The sequence below is a fragment of the Natrix helvetica genome (genome assembly GCF_964273705.1).
Source record: "Natrix helvetica genome assembly, chromosome: 1".
NCBI lineage: Eukaryota > Metazoa > Chordata > Lepidosauria > Squamata > Natricidae > Natrix > Natrix helvetica.
Window position 1 is genome coordinate 55,691,220 of NC_138548.1, and position 24,524 is coordinate 55,715,743.

Genomic DNA, 24,524 nt, shown 5'->3' on the forward strand with positions numbered 1-24,524 from the left:
ACCCAATCTACAAAAGTGTTTTGCTTTTAGAAATATATAAATATACGATTATATCTGACTCCATTTTTAATATTCTCAAAAACATTTATTTCTATATTATCCTGATGATAAAGAAATTGCATCAAATGGCAGCTACTGTACACTGTCTGAAAAATGTAAGGGAATCCAAGACAAATGCTTATCAAATATTTGTTATTAAAAAGTAATGTTTAATATCTCCAATAGCGTCTGTCTATTGCTTTCAATTTAGACTGCATTGCAGGCAATATGGCCTTAATTGTTACCTTCTAAACTAAGGAATTACACGTTCTTCTCATCTGATATCTACATGCCCAGTTGACTACTAACATTTGACATTAAGGCTTTAGGTTTTGCTTAAATTGCCACTCCAGAATAAATTGCCCCATAATTAATCTGGATTGTTCTCACATATCACCAAGTTTATTAAAACGAAAAAGTCATATTACATAAAAATAGGAGCACTTGAGACGTTGAACAAAATCTAAATCAAAGAAGTTCAGCAAATTTTCTCAAGACTATACCCCCAAATAATTTAATACCTATCATGGAAGAATGTGAAAAATCTTCTTAGATTTAACTTTTTGTCAGAAATAAATATCCAAGTATTTAATAGTCTTATACCAACTTTATGATAAATTGTATCACAATGTAACTTTTACATATTTTGGACAAAATAACACTTTATTTGTCTAAAGATTTCCTCCTGTAAGCTATTTTCATAGACATTTAAATTTTTCAGACCTAAAAAATGGTACAAGTATCAGTGGAAGAGCGATTTGTATATGATTGTGATATGTACAGGGGACAAACACAATGAATTTAAAGAAAACTATTTTGCAGATCAACATAAGTGATGACAATAATATTCCGTTCTCCCTATATTTTAAAGAGAAAATCAGCAATTTTTCAATGGAAAAAGTAAAGTTTTTTGTAAAACCATTCTCATGATTCTGTTCTCAAGAAAACAGAACAAAATATGTTTTGTGGAGCTGTTCATAAAGGCTGTTATACAGAATTTACCTTTAAAATATAATAATGGAGAACCAGTTTATATGTAGATGTGTCTGACTGTCCATCTGCCTGCCTATCTGCCTGCATATAAAGGAATGCACAACACACAAATATGTTTGCAGGAGAAATTATCACACACGGATTATAACATAAACAATTTGTTAACTTAACATACAGGAAAGAGACTAAAAAGATAATTTTAGCCTGATAACCTAATGGTCATTCTAACTATTACTTATAAGCACATAGAATGAAGCACCACACTTCATTCCAAATTTCAGTAGTCTGTCTACAATATTTCCCTTTCCTACCCCAGAAACAGGATATAATGGTATGGAAATACCCTAAAAATCAGCACCTCACCAGCAGTGCAGAATCGGACAAGATACGCCGCCTCTGTCTATTCTCAATCCATTCCCTTCCACACTAAAAAACAAAACAAGAATAGCTTGGTCATGGCATGTTACTGCACACACAAAAGGGGTAAAACAGAATCTCTAGCATGCTAAAATTTGCATGAGAAGGCAAATACCCTCTGAATATACAGTCAAATTTTGTCACTTATGGATTACATGTTTACTGTTAACAAAATATTCAAGAATATTCTGATAAAATGAGGATTAGCTTGAAATATTGGGTGAGATTACTTCAAAATCTAAACATAGATAATTTTTTTTTCTTTTTAGGGAGCAGGAGAAAAAGACACCAAGGTGAACACAGTAGACACGAAGAATGCAAAAGAAAAATGCAGTACGTATAAGTTACGTGACAATAGAAACTGCTTTTTTGCAACTTGTCCCTGGGAAACACAAAATAATGAATGGCAAGGTTGATTGTCTGAACTATTCATGTGCACCAGCAAGCCAATATACATTAATGCAGTCTTCCTTCATATTGCTTTGAACAGTACCCAAAGCTCAGAAAAAGAACACCACCAGTTCCATTCAAATGACATCCAGAAGCAGCACCCAAATCAAGAAAAAAAATGCATATCTGGCATGGATTAAATGGCACAGACTACTTTTCTTTGGCTAACATAAGGTTAAGTCATGTGCAATGAAAGTTGCCTTAATCTGCAAGAGCTTGTTTGTAATTACATTTGCAATTACAAACAGGGCAAAGATACTTTTTCTACAATAGGTTCCACTTCAAGCAGTCATACTTTCCTAATAGTAAGTAGTCTCAAGCAGCAGAGCTCTCAAGTGCTTCTTGATTGACAAGTAATGGGCACTTACATAGAATGGCCACTTTATGGGCAACCCAAGTGCTCAAAGAATCAAAGGACAGAATAGGACAGATAATGCAAAACAAGTCCGGGCAGTCACCAGAAGTCAACACTCGCTTGTAAATAATAATAATGATAATAATGATAATAATGATAATAATGATAATAATGATAATAATGATAATAATGATAATAATGATAATAATGATAATAATGATAATAATGATAATAATGATAATAATGATAATAATGATAATAATGATAATAATGATAATAATGATAATAATAATCTGAACGCAACCAGTCAGTTGCAAAAGGCAGCTTTAGTTGGACAAGCTTAGATCCTATGATGATACTTTTAACATACGCGAACAAAAACATCTACCCATCCCAGGTCCTTGGGAAGGAGTTGACAGGTGGATAAAAATGCTAAATCCGGTATAAACATTTGGCGTACTGTTTAACCAAACACAATAATAATGATAATGATGATGATGATAATAATAATTCCAAAATCAAGTTTTTCACAAATCCTGTATTAATTATATTCATTAGATACCAGATCAGTCACCTGGAATATTTACTACTTCATTCTAAAAGCTGAAGTGTGTTTCTCTCTTACAAATTCCAAACACACCTGCCCAAAGAAGTAGAAATGCATCTGGATTTCTTTGCTGATGACCTGCAAAAGTTAATTACCACCAGCATCTGCTGTTGAGATACCCCTAAGTCAGCATCCAGGAAAGTCATGAATATTATATACACTAAGAACTATGAATGACTGCACTAAACAACTGCTACTTTATAAATGTTGCACTATTTTCCTAAAGATACAAAAATATAGGAATATTTTTAAAACTTAAAAAATATTTGTTTTGCAGTTGACATAGAAAAATAATCTCACTGTCACCTGAAATGCATTTACTCAGCAGTATGATCCAGTGAAATCTATGCGATTGCACCTTAGTAAATGACTGCAGCTTCTTTACAGTAAGCTGATGGAGCATCTAAGTATCCCTAGAGTACCCTAATACTGCGCTTATAATACTCTTGCCCTAAGCACTTCTTCCCCCTCTAGAGTATTAGTTCTAATACAGAGTGGCAGAATCATAAGTGTATCTGGCTTATTCCGCTTCATTTCTTTCTTTCTCCGTGTAAACACTTTGTAAGATGAAGTTATTTTTAGAAGAGATCAGTTATTGGTGCATTCATGAATTTGGATTTCAGTTCTATGAACTCTACCAGAGAATAAATGCCTTAAAACAATGGAACGTTTTTTTCTATGTAAAATAAAACATTACATAGTAAACAAATGTATATTTCTCTTTCAGCATTCATTAAAAGTTAACTCTGTCCAAAACAAAGATGTTACCAAGATTTCAGCACTTAATGAAAAGCTTCAGTGTGGCATTTAAGAATGGGGAAATTATCAAAACTTGAAAAGAAAAGAAAATCAGAATAGTAACTAATGGAAAGGAAGCAGAAAATTCAAGGCAAATGATTTCAAGTAACAATTATTGTCTTCAGAAAAACAATCCAATCTGCTGTAAAATTTCTATCCCAACAGTTTTATTTAATGTAAAATGTTCTTCTCTAGGCTAAATGTGATAACCAATGATTCCTTTCAATTGATATAATGACAAAAATCCTTACCAGGTCATTGTTTTGCCTTAAAATGTTAATAATAAGGCATGTTGTTATTATTTTAAGTAATTAATATGGGAAAAATAGAAACCAAATGCCAGGTTCAAATTTTCTTTTAATGTTCTGGACTATATACACAACAAGAATTCATTTCAGGGATATTAACCAACTCACTTCTTTACATTAGAATTTCTTCCTGAACTATTATGTCAGACAGAGAGAACAGCTATTGCCTACTATAGTGGTCCAAGAGTATCCAGACCACTTACAGCGTTATTCAATGACTCTGTTTAGATTTTGTTTTTGAATCACAGAACTGAAAAAAAAAAGTGTTCTCCTAGATTTCCAAAGAGGCCCAGAACACAAGCAATAGATTCATCCAGTCTTTCTGACTTGGATTTCTTCTTATCACGAAAGTATGATTCTACTATAATCCTTCAGAAACCACAATGTTCAACAAAAAGCAATGGACATTAATAATGAATCTCCTTTCTCTATTGAGCAGAATCAAATAATTCCATGTGATCAAATTTCTAAATTTCACAGCAGCAGATATTTTTCATGTTTTATTTCTCATGCTGATGACAAACCGATGAGGCTAATATTAATGCGGCTTCTTTTAACCCTACCAACAGAATCTTGGTGATAAATATATCACCAAACATGCATATTTGGTGATATATTTATATACCAAAGTAGTCATCTTTATTTAATCTATTTGCCAGCAGCCATTATCTTAGAACTACAGAAACTCCTTCTTAGCTAGAACTGGAACTTAATGACAAAGCAAATAAAAACTGGGAAATTTCACTTTAAGGAATATTATATGCTTGGCCATATACAGCGTAATATTCAATCATATATTCATCATGCATCTAGGTAACAGACATATATACAGATACACACAGCTATGCAGAATTCATATATTACATAATTACTGTACTGCAGGGAAGCACTATCATTGCAATTGAACTAATTTCACGCACTACATCTTTCTTGACCTGTAAGACAAATTGGAGGCTCATTTATTTTGTATCCTTACTTATTAATCCTACTTGGCCAAAGATTTCGGTTTCTACTTCATTCTCCTTATTAAAGTAAACACACACACACACACACCTTTCTATGCTACGCCTTAAAAATTACAGAAAATAATCCACTCTATGTATATAAAGGTCAAATTAATAAAAGAACATAGATATGCTTAATGTTACATTCCTTAAGGGTAAGATCTTGTACTTTGTGAACTTATACTGAGAAGGTGATTGTTCATAATCTTCTTTAGTTATTTAAAATATTCCTATATCATAATGCATAATGCGAAAAGGTGGAGCAAGGTCTTCCTGAACCCAAAAGAGTAAAATGTAAGCATCAATAACCTAAGCATAAACAAAAGCTGATTTTAAGAACTAAACCATCCCCTGATTAGGGACAGAACACAATCAGAATTCAGCAATGTATAGAATTTTGCCTTTCACTTCCAGCACCTTAATGGACTGAGGACTGACTGACATTTATGTACACACACACACACACACACACACACACACACACACCTCACTAGTGGAAAACTAAATACAGTAAACCAAAAAGACAGTTTTTAGTTGTGTTATGCCATGCCCATTTTTAATAATGCAAAAGAAAAAAAATACAGGTCCTTTTTAACTTTACAAATTGCTATTATAATTAAACATACAGTGTTTATGTATAAAAATAACAACCATTAAAGAAAATTACAGGAACAACTTTATAATCATTGGGTAACTGAACTAAGTGGCCCACATTCATTATACATCTGTCATCTCTTGACAGATGATAGAAAGTATAGGTACAGAAAGAAAAATGATCTCGTACAAATATATATTTGCAACATCAGATGAATTATTATTCACATGCCTATGGTTATAGTTATGGTCTTCTATACTGTATAAGCATGTAAACGTAAGTTGAAATAAAATCCAGAAAGGGAATTTTAGAAATGTATACTCTCTGTTACCATTTTGCATTTCAAAATCATCTTAAAATTAACACTTCTGAGTCTTATTTAATAGCACTTCTTTCTCTTTAAAAACTGCAAAGTCCATTATTTCATAGCTGAAATAATACACTCCTCGTTCTGGATCAGATCCAGTTTTGTTTCCTTTCCTTTTTAATTGCAAACTAAAGCATAACACTCTTGGCTACTTTATATTACTGTAATCCTCTCAGTGTACAAAGTCATTAAGAAGAATCAGGTAAGGGGCTTTGTTTATTTTCCTGAACTGTTAGCTACTTGCATTCAACAAGATGGATACAAACAAAATGTTTAAAGGAAAAACACAATGTCAGTGGCTATAAATGGTAAGCATCTTTATAAAGGCAAGCATGCTTCACTTTTTTCGTAGTTTCTATTCTAGTAACTATTTCTAACAAAATATTAAAAGTATCAAATGCATTCTTACATTAAGCCACCATTCATAAAATGTAAGCAAAAATTTAATGATGCGTTTTTTCAGGAAGGTAGTTGGCACTTACCAAAAAAATCATGAAAACAAAAACCTGAAACATTTTTTATTGGCAAACAAATAGAATGAACACTAAAATACAATGAACAAACAAAAAGAAAACATAGGCGCAGTCTTTTCCAGGAAATGAGAGGTGTCAAAAGGAAACAAGAGAAAATGCTGATTACTTTTAGTGAAACTGGTTTTCTTAACCACTACTAAGGTGTAGCTGTTGAAATTATGTCATATAAGTCCACCTAGCTGATACCTCTGGTGTTTTTAAATTGTTTACCGTTCAGGTTTTTTCAGGTGAAGGCACAAAGGGGGGATGGCTTAAGAAATCATTAGTTTAAAGAGAAGAAGCAGGCATGAGAAAGAATCACAACGACAAGAGCAGACCGGGATGGCAAGCGAACTCAACCCGCTTTCCAAAGTTCAGCATAAGACTCAAGACTTTGGTCAACAATCTCACGCCAGAGCCGCGCCGTTCCTCTGCCCACCACACGATAGGGAGAAGCCACCAGCAGCCAAAGTGTCAAACTGACATTGTTTCCAGCTAGGATTAACTGTAACCGCCGCTGCCTAGGCTGCTCTATGCCCGGAAGATCTGGAGAACTTCAAATAATCTACGCACCTTTACTTGAAAACAACAACTAAAAAGTATGCAAAGTTTTAATAAGGAGAGAAAAAAGTTTAGCTTTTTGAAAGCAGGGGAGGAGATCTGGCCGTTTAAAATCAATTTTGCACGCTCCAGAATGAAAGAAAGAAAGTGGCGCGCGCTGAGCAAACTGCTTCGCAAGTCTTTTTCTTTCTTTCTCTTTCTCTCTTTCTCTCTTTCTCTCTTTCTCTCTTTCTCTCCTTCCTTCCTTCCTTCCTTCCTTCCTTCCTTCCTTCCTTCCTTCCTTCCTTCCTTCCTTCCTTCCTTCCTTCCTTCCTTCCTTCCTTCCTTCCTTTCATTTCCTTTCTTTCTCCCCGTAAGCGCTATACCCTACAGTTTAGGAGACCCTATTCTATATAAGAGAAAATTACATTCTTCTGGCATTTGTAGACGGACCAAAGTAATAATACACCCACGGCGTCGCCTGCACTTTCAGGAGATCGGGGAGCCACCCCTTTGCAACGCAGAAGAGAGGGAAAAGTTTGGGCGCGCGTATAAAACACTCACTCTCTCTCACCCACACACACATATATGCACAACCCGTAACCCCCACCCACCCCGCCGCCGTCCCCTTTGCAACTCCAACTCCATCTAGGACGCCTCTGGACCCGAAGCCTCTGCTGTCATTTCCATCAGAAGCAAAAAAAGAAAGAAAGAAAGAAAGAAAGAAGAAGCGAGACATTCCGGCGAAAGAAGTAAAGCAAGGAGGGCACCTACTGGTTATGGTAGCTGAGAGGATCTGAGATGCAAAGTTCGGAAATGTCCATCAGTTCTGTCTTAGCATTCCCAGTTGGCAGAGAGAAAGAGAGAGAAAGAAAGGACTAGGTCGCGCCGAGGAAAAAGGGGGCGAAGGGGAAGGAAGGCAGGAGACGGCGAGGCAAGGGGGGAAAAAGCTAGAAGCGGGACAGCGGAGGGGGAAAAAACAAACCAAAAGCGCTTGAAGGGCGGGGGAGACGGACCAGGAGAAGCGGGGAGAACGCAGGAAAGACGGAGAAGGAGAGAGAGAGAGAGAGGAAAGACAGAAAAGCATTCAGGCTCATCCACACGCGGCTCGTCCTCCAATCACACTGAAGACAGCGGGCAGCCGGGGAAGCCAGCGAGCGGCGAAACAGCGGCTGTAGAGATTTAGACGCCACTAACCCCCTACTGTAGCTTTAAGACGGGGAGATTGATGAATATGGCACCGCCGCTATTGGCTCCCTCTCTGGGGGTTGGACTTAAAGTGACAGAGCGGCGGCGGGCGCGCGCCGAGGAAGTGGGGGGGGGTGAGTGGAGGGAGGGAGGTTGCAGGGGGCAAAGCGCGGGGAGTCGCTAACTTCGCCGCACGTGGCCGGGAGGCCGCCTGCCTGCCCGCCTCACCCTCGCAGGCCGGATCCCGGGCCCGCCGCTTGTGGGGTGGGGGTGAGGGTCACGTGCGGCGCCCGCTGCTCCATTCTCTTTTACACACAAACACGGGGGAGCCTTTCGTTGGGGACGCGGCTGGAGTGGGGAGCCGAAGCGCGAGGCGGCCCGAACCCTCGTGGGCTGCGGGTGGTGGGCTGAGCGCGAGGCCGCCGATTTCGAAGCCTCTGCTGGGGGAAGCGGAGGAGGAGGAAGAAGAGACGCTTCTCGCGGTGGCGCCCGATGTTCTCCGCGTCCGCCCGGCTTGCAGCGCCGGCCTCGGAAAGCGAGCGGCTGAGAAGAGAGGGAATCATCGGAGGCATGTAAACCTCGAGGAGCTGGGTCCGGAGCCTTTTTCCCTTGAGCAGGGCAGCGCGGACCTTGACACGCCTGCGATTAGAGGCTGATGGAAAGCGAGCTCCTAAACTCGCGTTGTATAGTGGTTGGGTGTTGGGGGGGGGGGTGAGCGGTCACTATTGCTTGCGATCAAATAAGATCATCTTATTTGCAACTTTTGAAAAGAATTGGGTTTCCGTCCTCGCGTAAATTAGCGGGAGATCGTCTCAAAAGCTGCCGGTTGGTTAACCGGCCCTCCCGGTTTATCAAAGCCCGCCTCGGACACGGAGGTCAGGATAACTATTTTTTTTAATTACTGCTTTTCGGAAGCAAATTGTACCGAGTTTTTTTAATGCATGAATTAATAAAAACCCGCTTTATTTTGTTCCGTTATATAAGAACGCAGAATTCTGTAAGGGATTGACCGAAAAGTTTTTTTTTATTTTTCACTCCCAAGATGGGAACGATTGGTTGTGTGTTAAAAGAGGTGCTACACTAGTGTTGGCATGGGTTGTTATTTTTTATCAGCCTGCAGGACGGAGGCCTCTTGGCTGAAGGTTATGGGAATGGAGTTTAAGCACATTGGTCCATAGTGGGTTGGGAGCAGGTGAGTGGCCCAAAATCACCCCGGGATTTCTCTCCTTTAAAAAATATATCCCAACACTTCCTATGGGTATGTATCCCATCCCAAAATTACAAACCCCCAAGTGAACACCTGCCTGGTTAAACTCCGTCCCTCAAAAGCCAAGAAAGGCTAGAGGGATAGGGATTGGTATCTAAGGAAATAGTCTTGCTCTCATTCAATATTAGCATACAAAAATAAATCACATAGAAAACTGATGGCAGAAAAAGATGCAGTGATCTTCTGGGTCTGCCCTTTTGAGTTTTTTGTTTTTAACTAAGTAACATCACTAGCCCATGAATACCAATGATTGCAAGAAAACAACCAAGCTTCTAGAGTACCTGTGTGTGTGTGTGTGTGTGTGCGCGTGTGTGCGTGTGTGTGTGTGTGTGTGCGTGTGTGTGTGTGTGTGTGTTGCTGAGGAAATAAAGAGACCATGAAATTGAATCTTACAAGACTCTGGATCCAGCAGGCATTTTAAACATGCTAAATGTTAGCTGGATCATAAACATGAGCTGCATTCCCAAGGACATTTAGTTTCAACATAAAGGGGAGATGGGAGCTTGCTGTGCACCATATCAGACTATTGGTATCTTTTAGTGCGCCAAATGGCAGTCTCTAGTATTGCTCTCTAAGTAGAAGCTTTTTCCCAGCCTTTGGTGTAAATGGCTGGGATTGAACCTTGGACCTTCTCCCTGTAAAACATATTCTCTGATGATGCTCTGCCCCTTCTTGTTAAGACTTCATGCACTGAACTGCCATATCAAATGTAGTACTTATAAGACTACAGCTACACTGGAGTTAATTTTATTATAAAGTTTAATGACAACATTTGCGCTTTGGCATGAAGCAGATCACATATGTAAAAACACCATTAGCAAGTGTCAAAGTCTAAAAAATTGCTTGATAGCAACCTAGGAACTAGCAGCAAACACTGATTTGTCAATCCAGCTTTGGCTCATTAAGTGATCTTAAGCAAGGTAAGCATTAAACATTTTCCATGTTCATCTAAAGAAGTATGAAGTATGAAGTTCTGTACCATAAATGTAGCTGATCACCTGCCCAGAATCACAGAAAATCAGACTTGGAGAAATGAATGGGCATACAAATGTGCCTATTTAACAAGAATGTCATTTTCTGGCAAAGCATCAAGCAAACAATACTGCAGAGGATGAGGAGCAAGTGGAACTTTATCCATGCTATTCTGAGAAGTTCACTACAAATTAAGGAAAGCAAATTCATTCTATAATTTCTGTATAGAGGAATAGGCAAAAATGAACAAAACAATAGATCATCAAGACAACCTGAAGTCAGTAAGATTTTATAGCTGTAAGGTATCTTAATCTAAAATTGCACATTATATTATGCAAAAGGTATTGTGTGAATATAGTTGACACCATTTCTTTCTTTGTTATTTTAGTCAACTAAAAAAGGAATGGCAAAAGCAAAAGAAATGCAAGAAGAAATTCTAAAATATTGTTTCTTAAACTTTATATACTTAAAAGACCAAGCTGAAAAACATCATAGTGAAAGAAGCTGGGGGGGGGGGATTTGGGGGGAAGATAAAGAGAGGGTTTTTGTTTTGTTTTTAAAGGTTGCGCCATAATATGAAAGCTGGCTCTGAAAATTGAAACACACTTCTAGCGTAAATATTAGAAATACTCTCTATTAAAATAAGAACCACCTTAAAACAAATCTGAAGATAGCTTGCAGAAGTATAAAAACCACAAAACAAATTTCATTTCACACTGAAAGACTAAATTGTCAACAAACCTGTAGTATAACTTGCACGCAGCAAAAATGCAAAAGTAAGGATTTAAGAGCTTGGCATATTGTTGACTATGAAAACATACTCTATGATGTAAAGCTCAGAAAATAGCCAGATTGCCACAGAGAAAGGCAGAAATAGCCAGGAGTAGCTTACTGTATTGCATATAGATTTCACTTTAGCTAATGAAGACTGATATACCTAAAAGCTACAGTGCTCAGATTAATAAAATCACTTTTAAAATATAAGAGATGTTATGATGCTTTATATAACGTAATGGGCTTTTAAAGAAGCAAGGTTTTATTAATTGATGTTCCATATAATGCAATGATTTGTTGACTTCGCATGATGTAAATCTAATAGGTCATTTAGTTAAAATATATGAATGCATAACAGGCATTATATGCATGTAATACATTGTGCATCAGTGGAACTTGCTGTTCCTGGAAATAATTTGAAAGGGGATAGATACTATATGTTGTAAGAGTTCATGAGACCAATTCAATAGCTTTTGCCATCACATTGCAACAAATGTAGCATCTTTCACTCTTAATTATTTATACTTTTGGTTTGAGGTCAATGAAATTAAGCTATTATTTGAAAAAGATATGAGAGGCACATAGCCTATATGCATCCAATGTATGACCAGAGAAAATCATTATGCCCAAATTGTCTCCATGTTATGATATCCAGGTGTTCGTGAATTATTTGATACATTATGAGTCAGGAACAATACAAAAATAGCAAAACTGATAAGCAATTTATTTGCAATAGTCACTTATAGGAAAAGCATCTTTCATACTTTTGGAGTGATCATATTCAGACAACGTTGTCCTAAATGCAACGCATCAGATTCCAGAACTGCAAAGAATAAAACTCTGCAGTGATTTTGTGGTAAACAGATATTAGAGAAAAAGCTAAACATACTGTGATACTCAAAATCAATGCCCCCAGAAATTAATTTATGTTCAAACATTTTTTCTAAGTCTGTTAAAACACTGTTTTTAAAAATGCAGCCTTTAAAATTGTCCTACTTGTTTTGGTATCTTCTTATATTTATATATATAAATAATATTGATTTTTATTCGTTCCTGTGTTTTATTTATCATCTGCTTTTAGTTTCTATTATTAACAAACAGTGCTGTAGTACTAATGAGAGCAGCCAATGCTACTAGGGAATTCTGGAAATGAAGTCTACAACAACTGCTCTAGAGACATAACCTGAAACTGATAAAGGAGTATGGAAATTCTGTCATGAAGCATCACTAGTTAAGGATATGCAAAGGAGGTGTGCACAGTTTCCATTTCTAAATGTGGATTTAGACAGAGAAGCCTCAAAACCACAAATTCCCAAGAAACTCAACTTTGTCTCTCAGGGAGGAATGTTTCCTGTCCTGATCCATTTCAAGACTGTTGGCTTGCCATTCTCAGATCCCATAATATATCTGAATGGCAATCCGTTAACAGGATTCACCACTGAACAATTGCAGGGATAGAGAGAAAAGTCACATTTTGTGTAAATGTGGCCCATTATTTACATATTCTTAAGTGCTTAGCTGAACTTCCAAGAACAAATACTGATTTTTAAGGGAGGTGCTGGCTTTCAGTAGCAGAAGTTTTTAATTTATCAGGGCCTGGTAGAGCAAACCACCTGATTGGCTGGCACTGATTTCATGTGGTCTAATTAACTGATAACAGAAATACAATGAAGGTTTGTGCTCAGATAATAGACTCCTGCTGACAGAAAAATGCCCATGTAAAAAAGAAAAGGATTTCTGAAAAGAGCTCAATAGAACTATTACGGGTAGAAAATTAATTTTGCTTTATAGTAAGTGTAAAAGGAAAAACTTTCCCTTTTTCTGGACTTGCTTCTTCAGCCTCTAAGAGGCCACTAGTCTGAACTGTCTCTTATTTTTCACGAACTTCCCAAAATTCATACATAAGAAGAATGGCTCATGAAGGCACTGGAAAAGGCTCTTAAGTAGGTGCAGATGGGCTTATTCTAAGCTATATAGATTTGTTAGCACAATAGCCTCAAAATGAGTGTTATCTATGAAAAATACATATTAATGTCATGACAAAAATAACTCCGTTTAGTAATACAATCCTATACATATTTGTTCAGAAATCAATTCCAGATAAATAAGATAAAAGCATTTCTCCTACATATAGTTGTTAGGTATGTTGGCACAAAATAGTAACCTATATATACTGTAGTTCATACTTAGAAGTTTACAGCATGATTATTGCAGTCTGTAATGCAAATTATTGTGTTATCAAACAATTTATATGTGTGAAATAACTATTTCAAGTCAAAAATGTTGAGGCAGAGTTATATATATATATCCCATCCCCAAAACCAAATGGACACAGTTAACACCTTTGGTTGAACATTGCTAGATTATATACCAAAGTATATAAAATGCAGAATTGATCCAACCAATAATTTCCCACATTGGGAAGTATTCTAAATCTGGGATGGGAAAGATTTTGGCAACCTGACTGATAGCAATAGCACTTAGACTTATATACCGCTTCACAGTGCTTTACAGCCCTCTCTAAGCAGTTTATAGAGTCAGCATATTGCCCCCAACAAGCTAGGTCCTCATTTTACTGACCCTGGAAGGATGGAAAGCTGAGTCAACCTTCAGGCAGTGAGATTTGAACTGCTGAACTGATGATAGAAAATGAAGTCCAATGACATCTCGAAGACTGCTGATTGTGCATCTCTACTTCTTAAATAAATACTTTTATAACACCCTGTCTTTGACTTCAGAAAACATAACAACAACTTCCACGTTTCTGTACTACCCTGCAAAAATGTAAGTGTAAAGTAACTAAAATGTAATTTCCTGTTTGTAGGAATACCTGCCTCATCCAGGTTAGCAAATTAGATTACCAAAAGTAATTTCATTTCATCCTGTAGATCTCAGTCCATACTTGCTGGCTTGTTCTTTTTTGTGAATTCAAGTCTCCAAAACAAAACTCTGCTTTAAGAAAGAAAGAAAAAACTGGAAGTACTGGAAGTGAAGAAAATAAGCACAGAAAGTCAAGTGTTAATATAGATGTTGAAGAAAGTTGATATTAATCTCTTTTTTAATTAATTGATCTTAGTAAACAATCAGTGTTTTCAGCCATACTGTCAAAATGCAAAAACCAAAAGCTCACATTTTTGGACTTTACTCTAGCGCATCCCTGCATGCGTCAAAGACACTGTTTGAAAGTTACAGCAATTTGAGCAGTTTGGTTAATAGCACCTCTTCTCATTCTCTATCTGTTGTCAAGCTTTGCAATCAGGAAGAAAGGACTACAGAGGAGTACAAGATTCCTCAGAATAAACCTAAGGAAACAGATCACAAAAAAGGTAAGGGGTACACTGGCTCTATACCCCCACTGTCAACACAAGGGAAGAAGGGGTCAATATCCCCAATACTTTCTGGCTTTTCCCAATCTCTTCCCAAATTGGAATGCTAAAAGTTTTCCATTCTCCCAAGAATTGTCTCTCCTCTCTTAGGAAGATTTTCCAAGCAGCTTTATAAAGAAGTTCTGTCAGTCAAGTATGCAATCTTAAGGCATAAGCCTTCAAACTGAAGACACACAACTGCGCAAATTTGTACACTGTAAAACTTACAAACAAACTTCTTGTTAGATATTAACATATATCGTAGCAAGTCTCCTCTCTGGTCCGCCGCTACGGCGGGAAACAGGTATCGCTCTGATTGGTCGAGAGGCGTACCCGATTCCTATAAAAGGGGAACCCTCCGGCCACAGAGCAAGCTGGATCACTACTACTACTAATAAAGAGCTGTTAAGTCACTTCGTGTCCGCAGTCTGTTCTCTCGTTGCCCGGATCTAACATTGGCGACGAGGGTGGGATTGAGAGACAGATAGGACGAAGAACGCTACTTCAGAATCTACGGATTTGATCCAGCCCAGGAATTCGGCAGAAATTCCGGCAGCCATCTCAGAACACCACAGCGCGGCAAATTCAAACGAGAGAAAATGGCGATGCACACTCCTCCAGCTCCATTCGACCCAATCGCTGATCATTGGGAATCATACATGCTCAGGTTCGAGTGCTTTCTCGAAGCAAACGAATACACAGGAATACCGGACTCTCGAAAGAAAAATATATTCCTGAGCTACTGCGGCCGAGAAGTTTTCAAAATGGCCAGGGACCTCTCTGAACCAACCCCCATTCAGGCGGTATCATGGACGGCGTTGCAACAGACGCTGCAAACCCATTACGCGCCAAAACCTTCCCGCCACGTTTGTCGCCAAGGATTCAACACGAGGAACCAGAAGGCGGGAGAATCTATCAACCAGTACGTTGCAGCGCTACGAAAGGCAGCCACACATTGTGGATTCAGAGACCTGGACGAGCAAATTCTGGATCGACTCATATGCGGGTTGAGAGACATTTCCCTACAGAAACGGTTGTTGGCCAAAACCAATTTAAGCCTGCAGATTGCACTCGACGAGGCCAGAGCTTCAGAATCAGCGGAAAGATCAGCGGAAACAACACAACGCGGGTTCAACACAAGCCAGCCAGCGCCGAGACACACCAGAGTACACTACGAGGACACAAATCCAGACTTCAAAGATCCCGAGTTCGAGGAAAGTCACCTGATGCGAAGCAGTCATGTGAGGCCTGGGGGGAGATCCGGATTCCGTTTGCCACCCTGCGCAAGCTGCGGAGGAAACCACCCCCGGTCTACCTGTCGGTTCAGGAACGTTGTGTGTTCACATTGCGACAAACTTGGGCACATCGCACGAGTGTGCCGGAGCGAAGTCCCTGCCTCACGGCAGCCGCCTACGTACCGCCAACAGAAGCCCAACCCAGGGGCTTGGCGAAATCAAAAAGGGCGCCCAGAGAGACAACTCCCAAAGAGCTGAAAGGGCGTATTCCCAGAGAGATCATACACAAAGAACCGAGAGAGCGTTCTACCAAGACGCTCAACGAGAGTATTTTCAGGATACAGATGCTGAGATAGAGTTGACCCAGAGAGAGGAGTTGCGAACGTATCTCACAACAATAAGTCAGGTCCGCACCAAGCGGCCTAAAAAGCTGAAAGTCACAGTCCTCTTGGAGGGCTCACCTTGCGAGCTGGAAGTTGACACAGGATCGTCCCTGACGATCATTTCATGGGCATCCATGAAACAGGCTATCCCTAGCCTCAAAAAGAGCCAACTACGCGCTCCAGACATCCTGCTACGAGACTACCAGGGGAACCGAGTCCCCATCGTGGGCCAAGACACGTTCCAGATCCGTTTCAAGGACATCGTAGCCCAGCTGCCCATGACCATCGCCAGCGCGCCGTTACAAAACCTTCTAGGACTGGATTGGTTTGAATCCTTGGGGCTAGAAGTCACCGGAATCAACGCCGTGGAGAACAGCAGCGCTGAGCAGATTTTTAAGGAGTTCGAGGATGTGTTCAGCCCCGGTCTTGGTAAGTATGTGGGTAAACCAATCTCATTCAATTTAGACCCCAAAGTGGCGCCAATCCGACTTAAACCTAGACGAGTGCCCTTTGCACTCCACCCAAAAATAGATAAGGAGATAGATAAGTTAGTGGAGCAAGGAATCCTTGAGCCGGTGGATCACGCGCGCTGGGAAACTCCCATTGTGACCCCAGTCAAGCCAGACGGGTCAGTCCGCATCTGCGCGGACTATAAATGCACAATTAATGTCGCGCTACAACAAAGCGCATATCCTGTGCCAGTAGTACAACACTTATTGCACTCGTTGGGGCCAGGAAAGATATTTGCTAAATTAGACATGGCACAAGCTTACCAGCAGTTGCCCGTAGATAGCGCCACAGCGGAGGCCCAAACTATAGTGACGCATAGAGGAGCATTCAAATGCAACCGGCTACAATTCGGTGTGAGCATTGCTCCAGGTCTGTTCCAGAGCGTCATGGAACGGCTTTTGCAAGGGATACCGGGAGTCGTCCCCTATTTCGACGACATCTTGGTATCCGCTGCAAACGAGGAGCAATTATTAAAAAGAGTCAGAACTGTTTTGGCCAGAATCAGAGAAAAGGGTCTCCGCCTCAAAAAGGAAAAATGCCAAATTAACGTGCCTAGCGTAGAATTCCTGGGTTATAGAATCGATGGTCAGGGAATACACCCCACTTCAAAGAAAATTAAGGCGATCCAGGACGCCCCCACACCACGAAATTAGACCGAGTTGCAGGCCTTCCTCGGACTACTTAACTTCTACAGCGTTTTTCTGAGACAGAAGGCGACCGTTGCTGAGCCATTACATCGACTACTCCAGAGGAACGCAACATGGAGATGGGGACGATCCGAAGCAGCAGCTTTTGCCGCAGTAAAGCGCCTGCTCACCGCTGACTCGCTGCTAGTCCAATACAGCCAGACGCTGCCGCTGGTATTGACCTGCGATGCATCACCTTTTGGAGTTGGCGCAGTCCTTAGCCACAGGATGCCAAATGGAAACGAAGCACCCATCACTTTCTACTCCAGGACTCTTTCATCGGCCGAGAGGAATTACAGTCAGATGGACAGGGAAGCGTTAGCTGCTGTAGCTGGAGTAAAACGTTTCCATGAATACCTTTACGGCCGCGACTTTGAACTGATTACGGATCACAAACCGCTGTTGGGACTTTTGGCGGGAAACCGCCCCACTCCAGTCTCCCTTTATCCACGCATGACCAGGTGGACTGTTTTCCTGGCTGCGTACTCATACAAGTTAATTCATCGACCGGGCTCCACTTTAGGACACGCAGACACACTCAGCCGTTGCCCATTACCGGACCTTTTGCCAGACCCCACTCCCGAAGTACCGGTGCTGCTCATTGACTGTTTGGACTCAGGACCGGTTTCTTCCTGCGACGTGTCAAGGTTCTCCTCTAAAGACAATATAATAAAGCAAGTGCAAACTTGGGTTTGGAGGGGGTGGCCGAAGGGAAACATGGGCCCGGAATTCAAAGTGTTTTGGTCAAAACGGGATGAACTCTCAGTGTTACAAGGTTGTTTATTGTGGGGGGATCGAGTTGTTATTCCTTATGCGTTACATAGAAACGTGTTAGATGCATTACATGTTGGTCATCCGGGGATTGTTAGGATGAAGGCGTTAGCAAGAAGTTACGTTTGGTGGCCAAACATGGACAAAGAGATAGAGGAATGGGTGGCCACTTGTGATCCATGCCAGGAATCGAGGCCAGCACCCCCGGAAGCGCCCGTCACAGAATGGGAAAAGCCTAAAGCACCCTGGTCGAGAATACACATCGACTTCGCAGGGCCAGTTCAAGGTCAGACCTTCCTCATAGTTGTGGATGCATACTCCAAATGGCTAGAAGTAGTCCTAATGACTTCAACCACGGCAGAGGCAGTCATTAAGGTTCTACGGCGACTTTTCACCACTCATGGCCTGCCCGACCTCCTGGTCTCCGATAACGGGCCCCAGTTCACGGCCATGCAATTCGAAATGTATTTAGCTGGTCAGGGGATTCGGCATGCCCTCGTCACGCCATTCCATCCGGCATCAAATGGACAGGGGAGAGAATGGTGCGATCCGCAAAAGAGGCCCTCGCTAGGATGGGTCCAGGTGATTGGCAAACACGCATTGACCATTACCTATTAATTCAACACATTACCCCCAGCGCTACGACGGGTAGGAGCCCCGCTGAACTATTCATGGGCTGCCGTCTACGGTCTCACCTGGACCGTCTTCACCCGAATTACTCTGCCACAGCACCCCCAGACTCCACAAGCAAAATTCGGAGTTTTAGCATAGGGGATTCGGTATACGCTCACAACTATGCAGGGGGGACATTGTGGATGCCGGCAAAGGTCATTGGCATCACGGGTCCACGATCGTATCTGCTAGAACTGGAAGACGGGCGAAACTGGAAGAGGCACATCGATCAACTACGAGGTCGCCTGGCGCACTCAGACCTTCGAACCGAGAACAAGAGCTACCTGCCAATACAGAGTCAACCACGAGAAAGCTCCAACACAGAGAACTACGACACCTGCGAGCCCAGGACAGAACAAGGGGTCAAACACGAAACGGAACAACGCCAGAGCAACGAAAGCCAGCAGATCCCCGAACGCCAAAGCAACGAAAGCCTACAGACTCCCGAATGCGAAATGGAGAAGGAAACTGATCCTGCAACTACTTCCGATCAACCCAAACTGCGACGTTCCACTCGCGTAAGGCAAACACCAACGTACCTTAGAGACTATGTAACAAACCGCAATGTGCCGTCTAAGAGGGGAGGGGTGTTAGATATTAACATATATCGTAGCAAGTCTCCTCTCTGGTCTGCCGCTACGGCGGGAAACAGGTATCGCTCTGATTGGTCGAGAGGCGTACCCGATTCCTATAAAAGGGGAACCCTCCGGCCACAGAGCAAGCTGGATCACTACTACTACTAATAAAGAGCTGTTAAGTCACTTCGTGTCCACAGTCTGTTCTCTCGTTGCCCGGATCTAACACTTCTTATGTCTGCAATTTGATCATTCCTCTCTGATCTTTATTGAAGGTCCAATTTGGTGGGCTCCTTCCAAAGTGGGCCCACTTTAGAACATTTATAAATTTATATTCTGTTTACATGTATATTGAAAGACATGATAGAAATCATTTAAATTATCTGAATTCTTAAGATTAGGAATGAAAAATCTGTAGCCCTACTAAGGGTGGACTAAGTATAAGTTTGTTAATATGACTGAACCTGATCAGATTCATTGCACAAAATATCCGAGGAACGCTGCACTCTATTCCCTGGCTTAAAAATATACAGTAGATGAACTTTGATCACACACTTCATCTACCATCTTAACTTTTTGACACACAGAAACACATCTCGTGTAAATATTTCTGAGACCAAAGGCAGACTAAAATATCAGATGAGCCTTGCCGAGCTTACTCTAAAGCAGTGATTCTCATCCTTGGCAACTTTAAGATGTGCATGCTTCAACTCCCAGAATTCCCCAGCCAACATGAACTGAAGTTCACATATCTTAAAAGTTGTCAAGGTTGAGAAGCACTTCCTTAAAGCATACAACTATTGTTCTGGTTCTCAAGGGAGTTTTCTCCTAACTGCAGTTCCCAATTCCTATTAATGCACATCCCAATACCCTTCTGTTTTTATTTCCCAGTCTTTCTCCAACCGATCCAGTTTGTTGATATTTATGTTATTCATTGCCCCATTTGTAGAAAGTGCTTCCACCTTACAATGCCTGGAGCTGTGGTACCATTGCAACAGTTCATTCTTCTTATTGCAAGGTAACTTTTACAAAGATCAGTTCAGAAGCTCCAAACTCATAGTTTAGTTTGTTCAGCTTTTGATTTATATTTTTTGTTGCCTCAGGACATTTCCCCATGGAGGTGGGGAAACTGGCCATTTAGAATTACAATTCCTAGCAACCTGAACCAAAATGACTATCAGTACAGAATGCCAAAGTTGTGGTTTAACAAGAACTGGAAGGCCACAAGTTCCCCATCCAAGTCTAGAAATAAATGTATAGTTTGATGAAACATTAGAAAATATTATTTATAGAGGTATATTCATAGTGTCTAATGCATTTCAGAAGTTCACTCTATGCCAAAGGAAAGCTAGAAAAATCTGTTCTTCCTGAGACTGGGCCCATTCACACATGGCATTTAGGCCAATCGATCCAATCTGCATGTTCAAATTGTTGTCCAAATTGGGCTGCCCACCAACTGATTTTGATGATTGAACACTGGAATTTGAGGGCCAGTGTTTTTTTCTTAGGAATTCCTGCTTCACCCGATGTAGCAGATCAAAGTACAATAAGTGATTATTATGGGGATAGAAGGAAGTCAGGAGCAAATGAGGCTAGGTCAAATCCTAACTTTCCTCAGAATTTGTTTTAGGTCTCCTTCCTATCAAACCAGAGCATAAATTAAGGCAATCCAGTTTGGTTTTGAATAAAATAAACAGGAATGGTTTTGATATAAGTATAATAACCAAAAGTAGACATTATTGCTGATAGTTTGCAACAGGCAGTGAGTCTCTGCTTAAGATTGTAAGGAAAGAGTTGCTACAGTTCCCCAGGTCTATCCACAGAAATATTAATAAAGAGGCTACAAATTTAAGAGAGAGGTGGAATGGTTTATTGACTTAATTCAGGTGCAACTTTAGCATCTTCACACATGTACATTGTAGAACGCAAATTCAACATCATGCAGGAAAAAAAGAAAATTTAGCTGGCCCAGGACTGAGTGGCAGCGAAGTTAAGATTAAAACATGATCATAACAGGTAACAATATCTTAAGTGTGCAAAATGGAAGGGGGGAAAATCAGTTTTGAATATTACATGCTTTTCTCTAGTTCTCTTATCTCCTTAACTTTGACTTTGGATGATCTTGAAAAGCTAAAGCCTCAAATGTGGTTTTTACTTGGATGAGAGGCCACCAGGAAATCCTGTAGCTGTAGGGTGGCTGGGGTATCAAAACCTAGAAAGCAAGGGCAAATCACTTGTATTGTTGCCAAGAAAATTACATGGATGTGTCCATAATGTCACCAAGAGTCAAACTCAGTTTGAAAGGTGAATGATGTTGGGAAGTAGTTTGCATTGTCAGAAAAGAATCCAGCAGTGCATTATGACCAAAGGTATACTTTCATTTTTGAACTACAGAACTACAGAAGCTAGAGAGAAAGAATTATATCAGCAATAAAATAGTTTTATCCCTGTTTCTGGCAAACACTGGATGCTCCCAGTGTTGATGATTATAATGTTTTTGGTATGCTATATTCCACAACCAAAAAATTGTTTTATACTATTGTTCTGAAGATCTGCTACACTTTTCAGGTAGGCATAGTTCCTGTGCTTCTCCTCATTGTCATCAAATACTCAGAAATATCCTCCCCCAGTATTTTCTTGTATGTCACCAAATTCTGCTGTTTCTGGAGACTGGGCAACCTTACGTTTCTAAAGCTTGCTAACAATGAGGTGATATTTGTGTCAATACTCTTACTGTCTTAGGCCCTGTACTCTTCAACATTTTTATAAATGATCTAGATGAGGGGATAGAAGGAGAACTCATCAAATTTGCAGACAACATGAAGCTGGAGGAACAGCTAACACTAAACGATAGACTCAAGATTCAAAAGGGCCTTAACAGGCTTGAATAATGGGCCCTATCCACAAAATTCAATCCAGTGGTGAGGAAATTTTTACACTTAGGGAAGAAAAACCAAATGCACAAGGATAGAATAGCTGGTACTTGGTTCAACAGTGGCAAGAGGGAGGGGGATCTAGGTATTCTAACAGACCACCACTTAGGTATGAGCCAGCAGTGTGCTGCAGCTGCTAAAAAAAGCTAATACAGTCCTAGATTGCATCAACAGAGGGATAGCATCAAGATCATGAGAAGTGATAGTGCCGCTTTATACTGCACTAGTGAGGCCACACTTGGAATACTGTGTTCACTTTTGGTCACCATAATGCAAAAAGATGTTGAGACCCTAGAAAGAATTCAGAGAAGACCATTTTGTTTTCAAATCTGAAAATAAGTACCTGAATCTGGTCTTGGTAAAGTATTAGAAGCTCGGTAAAAAGATAAGGTAAAGGTTCCCCTCGCACATATGTGCTAGTCGTTCCTTTCTCTAGGGGTCTGTGCCCATCTCCGTTTCAAAGCCAAAGAGCCAGCGCTGTCCGAAGACGTCTCCGTGGTCATGTGGCAGACATGACTAAACGCCGAAGGCACACGGAACGCTGTTCCCTTCCCACTGAAGGTGGTCCCTACTTTTCTACTTGCATTTTTACGTGCTTTCAAACTGCTAGGTTGGCAGAAGCTGACACAATTAGCGGGAGCTCACTCCGTTATGCGGCACTAGGGATTCGAAACCAAACTGCCAACCTTTCTGATTGACAAGCTCAGCATCTTAGCCGCTGAGCCACCGTGTCCCTCTAAAAAGTAAAAAGATAAAAACCCTTTAATTTGAACTTAACTCCAGATGACTAAATAAATAAGTGTGCAGGTGGGTGGGTGGGTTTTTATTTTATTTTTTTTTTGTTTTGGCCAATACGAATGGGATTGGCCAATGTCTTCTCCAACTTCCCAGTTTAACCTATGCTATCCTGGTGGTTTCCCATTCAACAACTAACCAAGTCCATCTCTGCTTAGCTTTTTTTCAAGATCTGCCAAGGTCAGCCAGGTGTTTCTGCCACTTGAACAGGACTTTGAGGCAGCAGCCTATAGTAGAAACTTTGCCAGGCTGAAGTTTTTTTTAAAAAAAAACTCACTAGAGAGATAAAGTGAAACTCTAAACCCCAAACAAATTCTCGGCTTTCTCTAAATGGGCATGAAGCCCCCCCCCCCAAATGTAAAACCCTGATCTTGTGCCATGATATGCAACCAGACTGAAGTACCTGTCATCATAAAGCTCCAATTTCCAGCTGATGCATAGGTAAGATAACCGTTTAATATAATAAATAGGCAGCCTTAGCTACCTCTGGGTGTGACCTTGCCAAAAAAAAGCAGAGGGAGGACAGGAAGCATAGAGAATGGCAGGGAATATGTTTTATATACAGAATGTCCCAGTTGAATCCCTTCAGCTCAATAAAACCAGTAGAAAGTGGGTGAAGGAGAGAGATGTTCATGGCCTGTGATTAGAGAGTTATGGCAAGAAGAAACACTGCCAACTGTCTGAAGAAGAGAATCTAAGCAACAAAATGAAAACCAGCCTTCTTAACAAGGAGGGAAATGAACCAATTTTGATTCTGGGATGGGGGGAACTCTTATCTAGGTGCTTTCTAAACATGTTGAGTCTGCAACTTTCAAACTTCCCAGCCGCTCAATTATTAAATTTGCTGGTTGGGAATTCTAGAATCCCACACCTAACATATCTGGAGGATACCATATTGGGAAATTTGTTCCACTGAAAGTTCTTAGGGGGTAGGGAAACATGGAAACACTGCACAAAATCAACACAATGTAAGTCACATGGAAAATAAATTCCCTACTTATACGATATAAGAATAATAAGGTATTTAACATATAAGAGTGAGTTGATCTAAATTGTTAGGTATGATTGTAGTTGGTAACTATCTTACAATATAAAATGGAATAATGATGATGTAATGAATAATGGATATAAATATAGACTGAAATATTTAATGACTACATGGATTGACAAATAATAATGGAAAATTAAATTTGGAGTTGAGGATGATTGGAAATTCTAAGGCTAATGGAAAGTAGAAATGTCTTATATGAAGTAATGAGTTTTTTTTTTCTTTGACTTAATCCTTATTCTTATCTTTGAGAGAATGGTGATATAATTTTATAAAGACTTATTGTTACCTAGTATATAATTATGGAGGTAAAGAAATAAGGGTTGTCACAAAAGAAAGAATACTAATGGTAATTTGAACACACA

General features: G+C 40.3%; 1 protein-coding gene across 2 annotated transcripts in view; it reads right to left on the bottom strand.

The window, feature by feature from the left end:
* Nucleotides 1-7,809, bottom strand: part of ESRRB (estrogen related receptor beta) — a gene marked incomplete at its 5' end in the record, with an annotated part of 114,564 nt that extends 106,755 nt beyond the window's left edge. Inside the window, 2 exons of one of the 2 annotated variants that reach the window (XM_081948051.1) lie at nt 1,396-1,458; nt 7,760-7,809. In XM_081948051.1, coding sequence (XP_081804177.1) covers nt 1,396-1,458; nt 7,760-7,809 — 113 coding nt within the window. The remainder of the gene's footprint in view (nt 1-1,395; nt 1,459-7,759) is intronic. The other variant, XM_081948052.1, reaches the window with a different exon arrangement.
* Between the last annotated feature and the right edge of the window lie 16,715 nt (nt 7,810-24,524).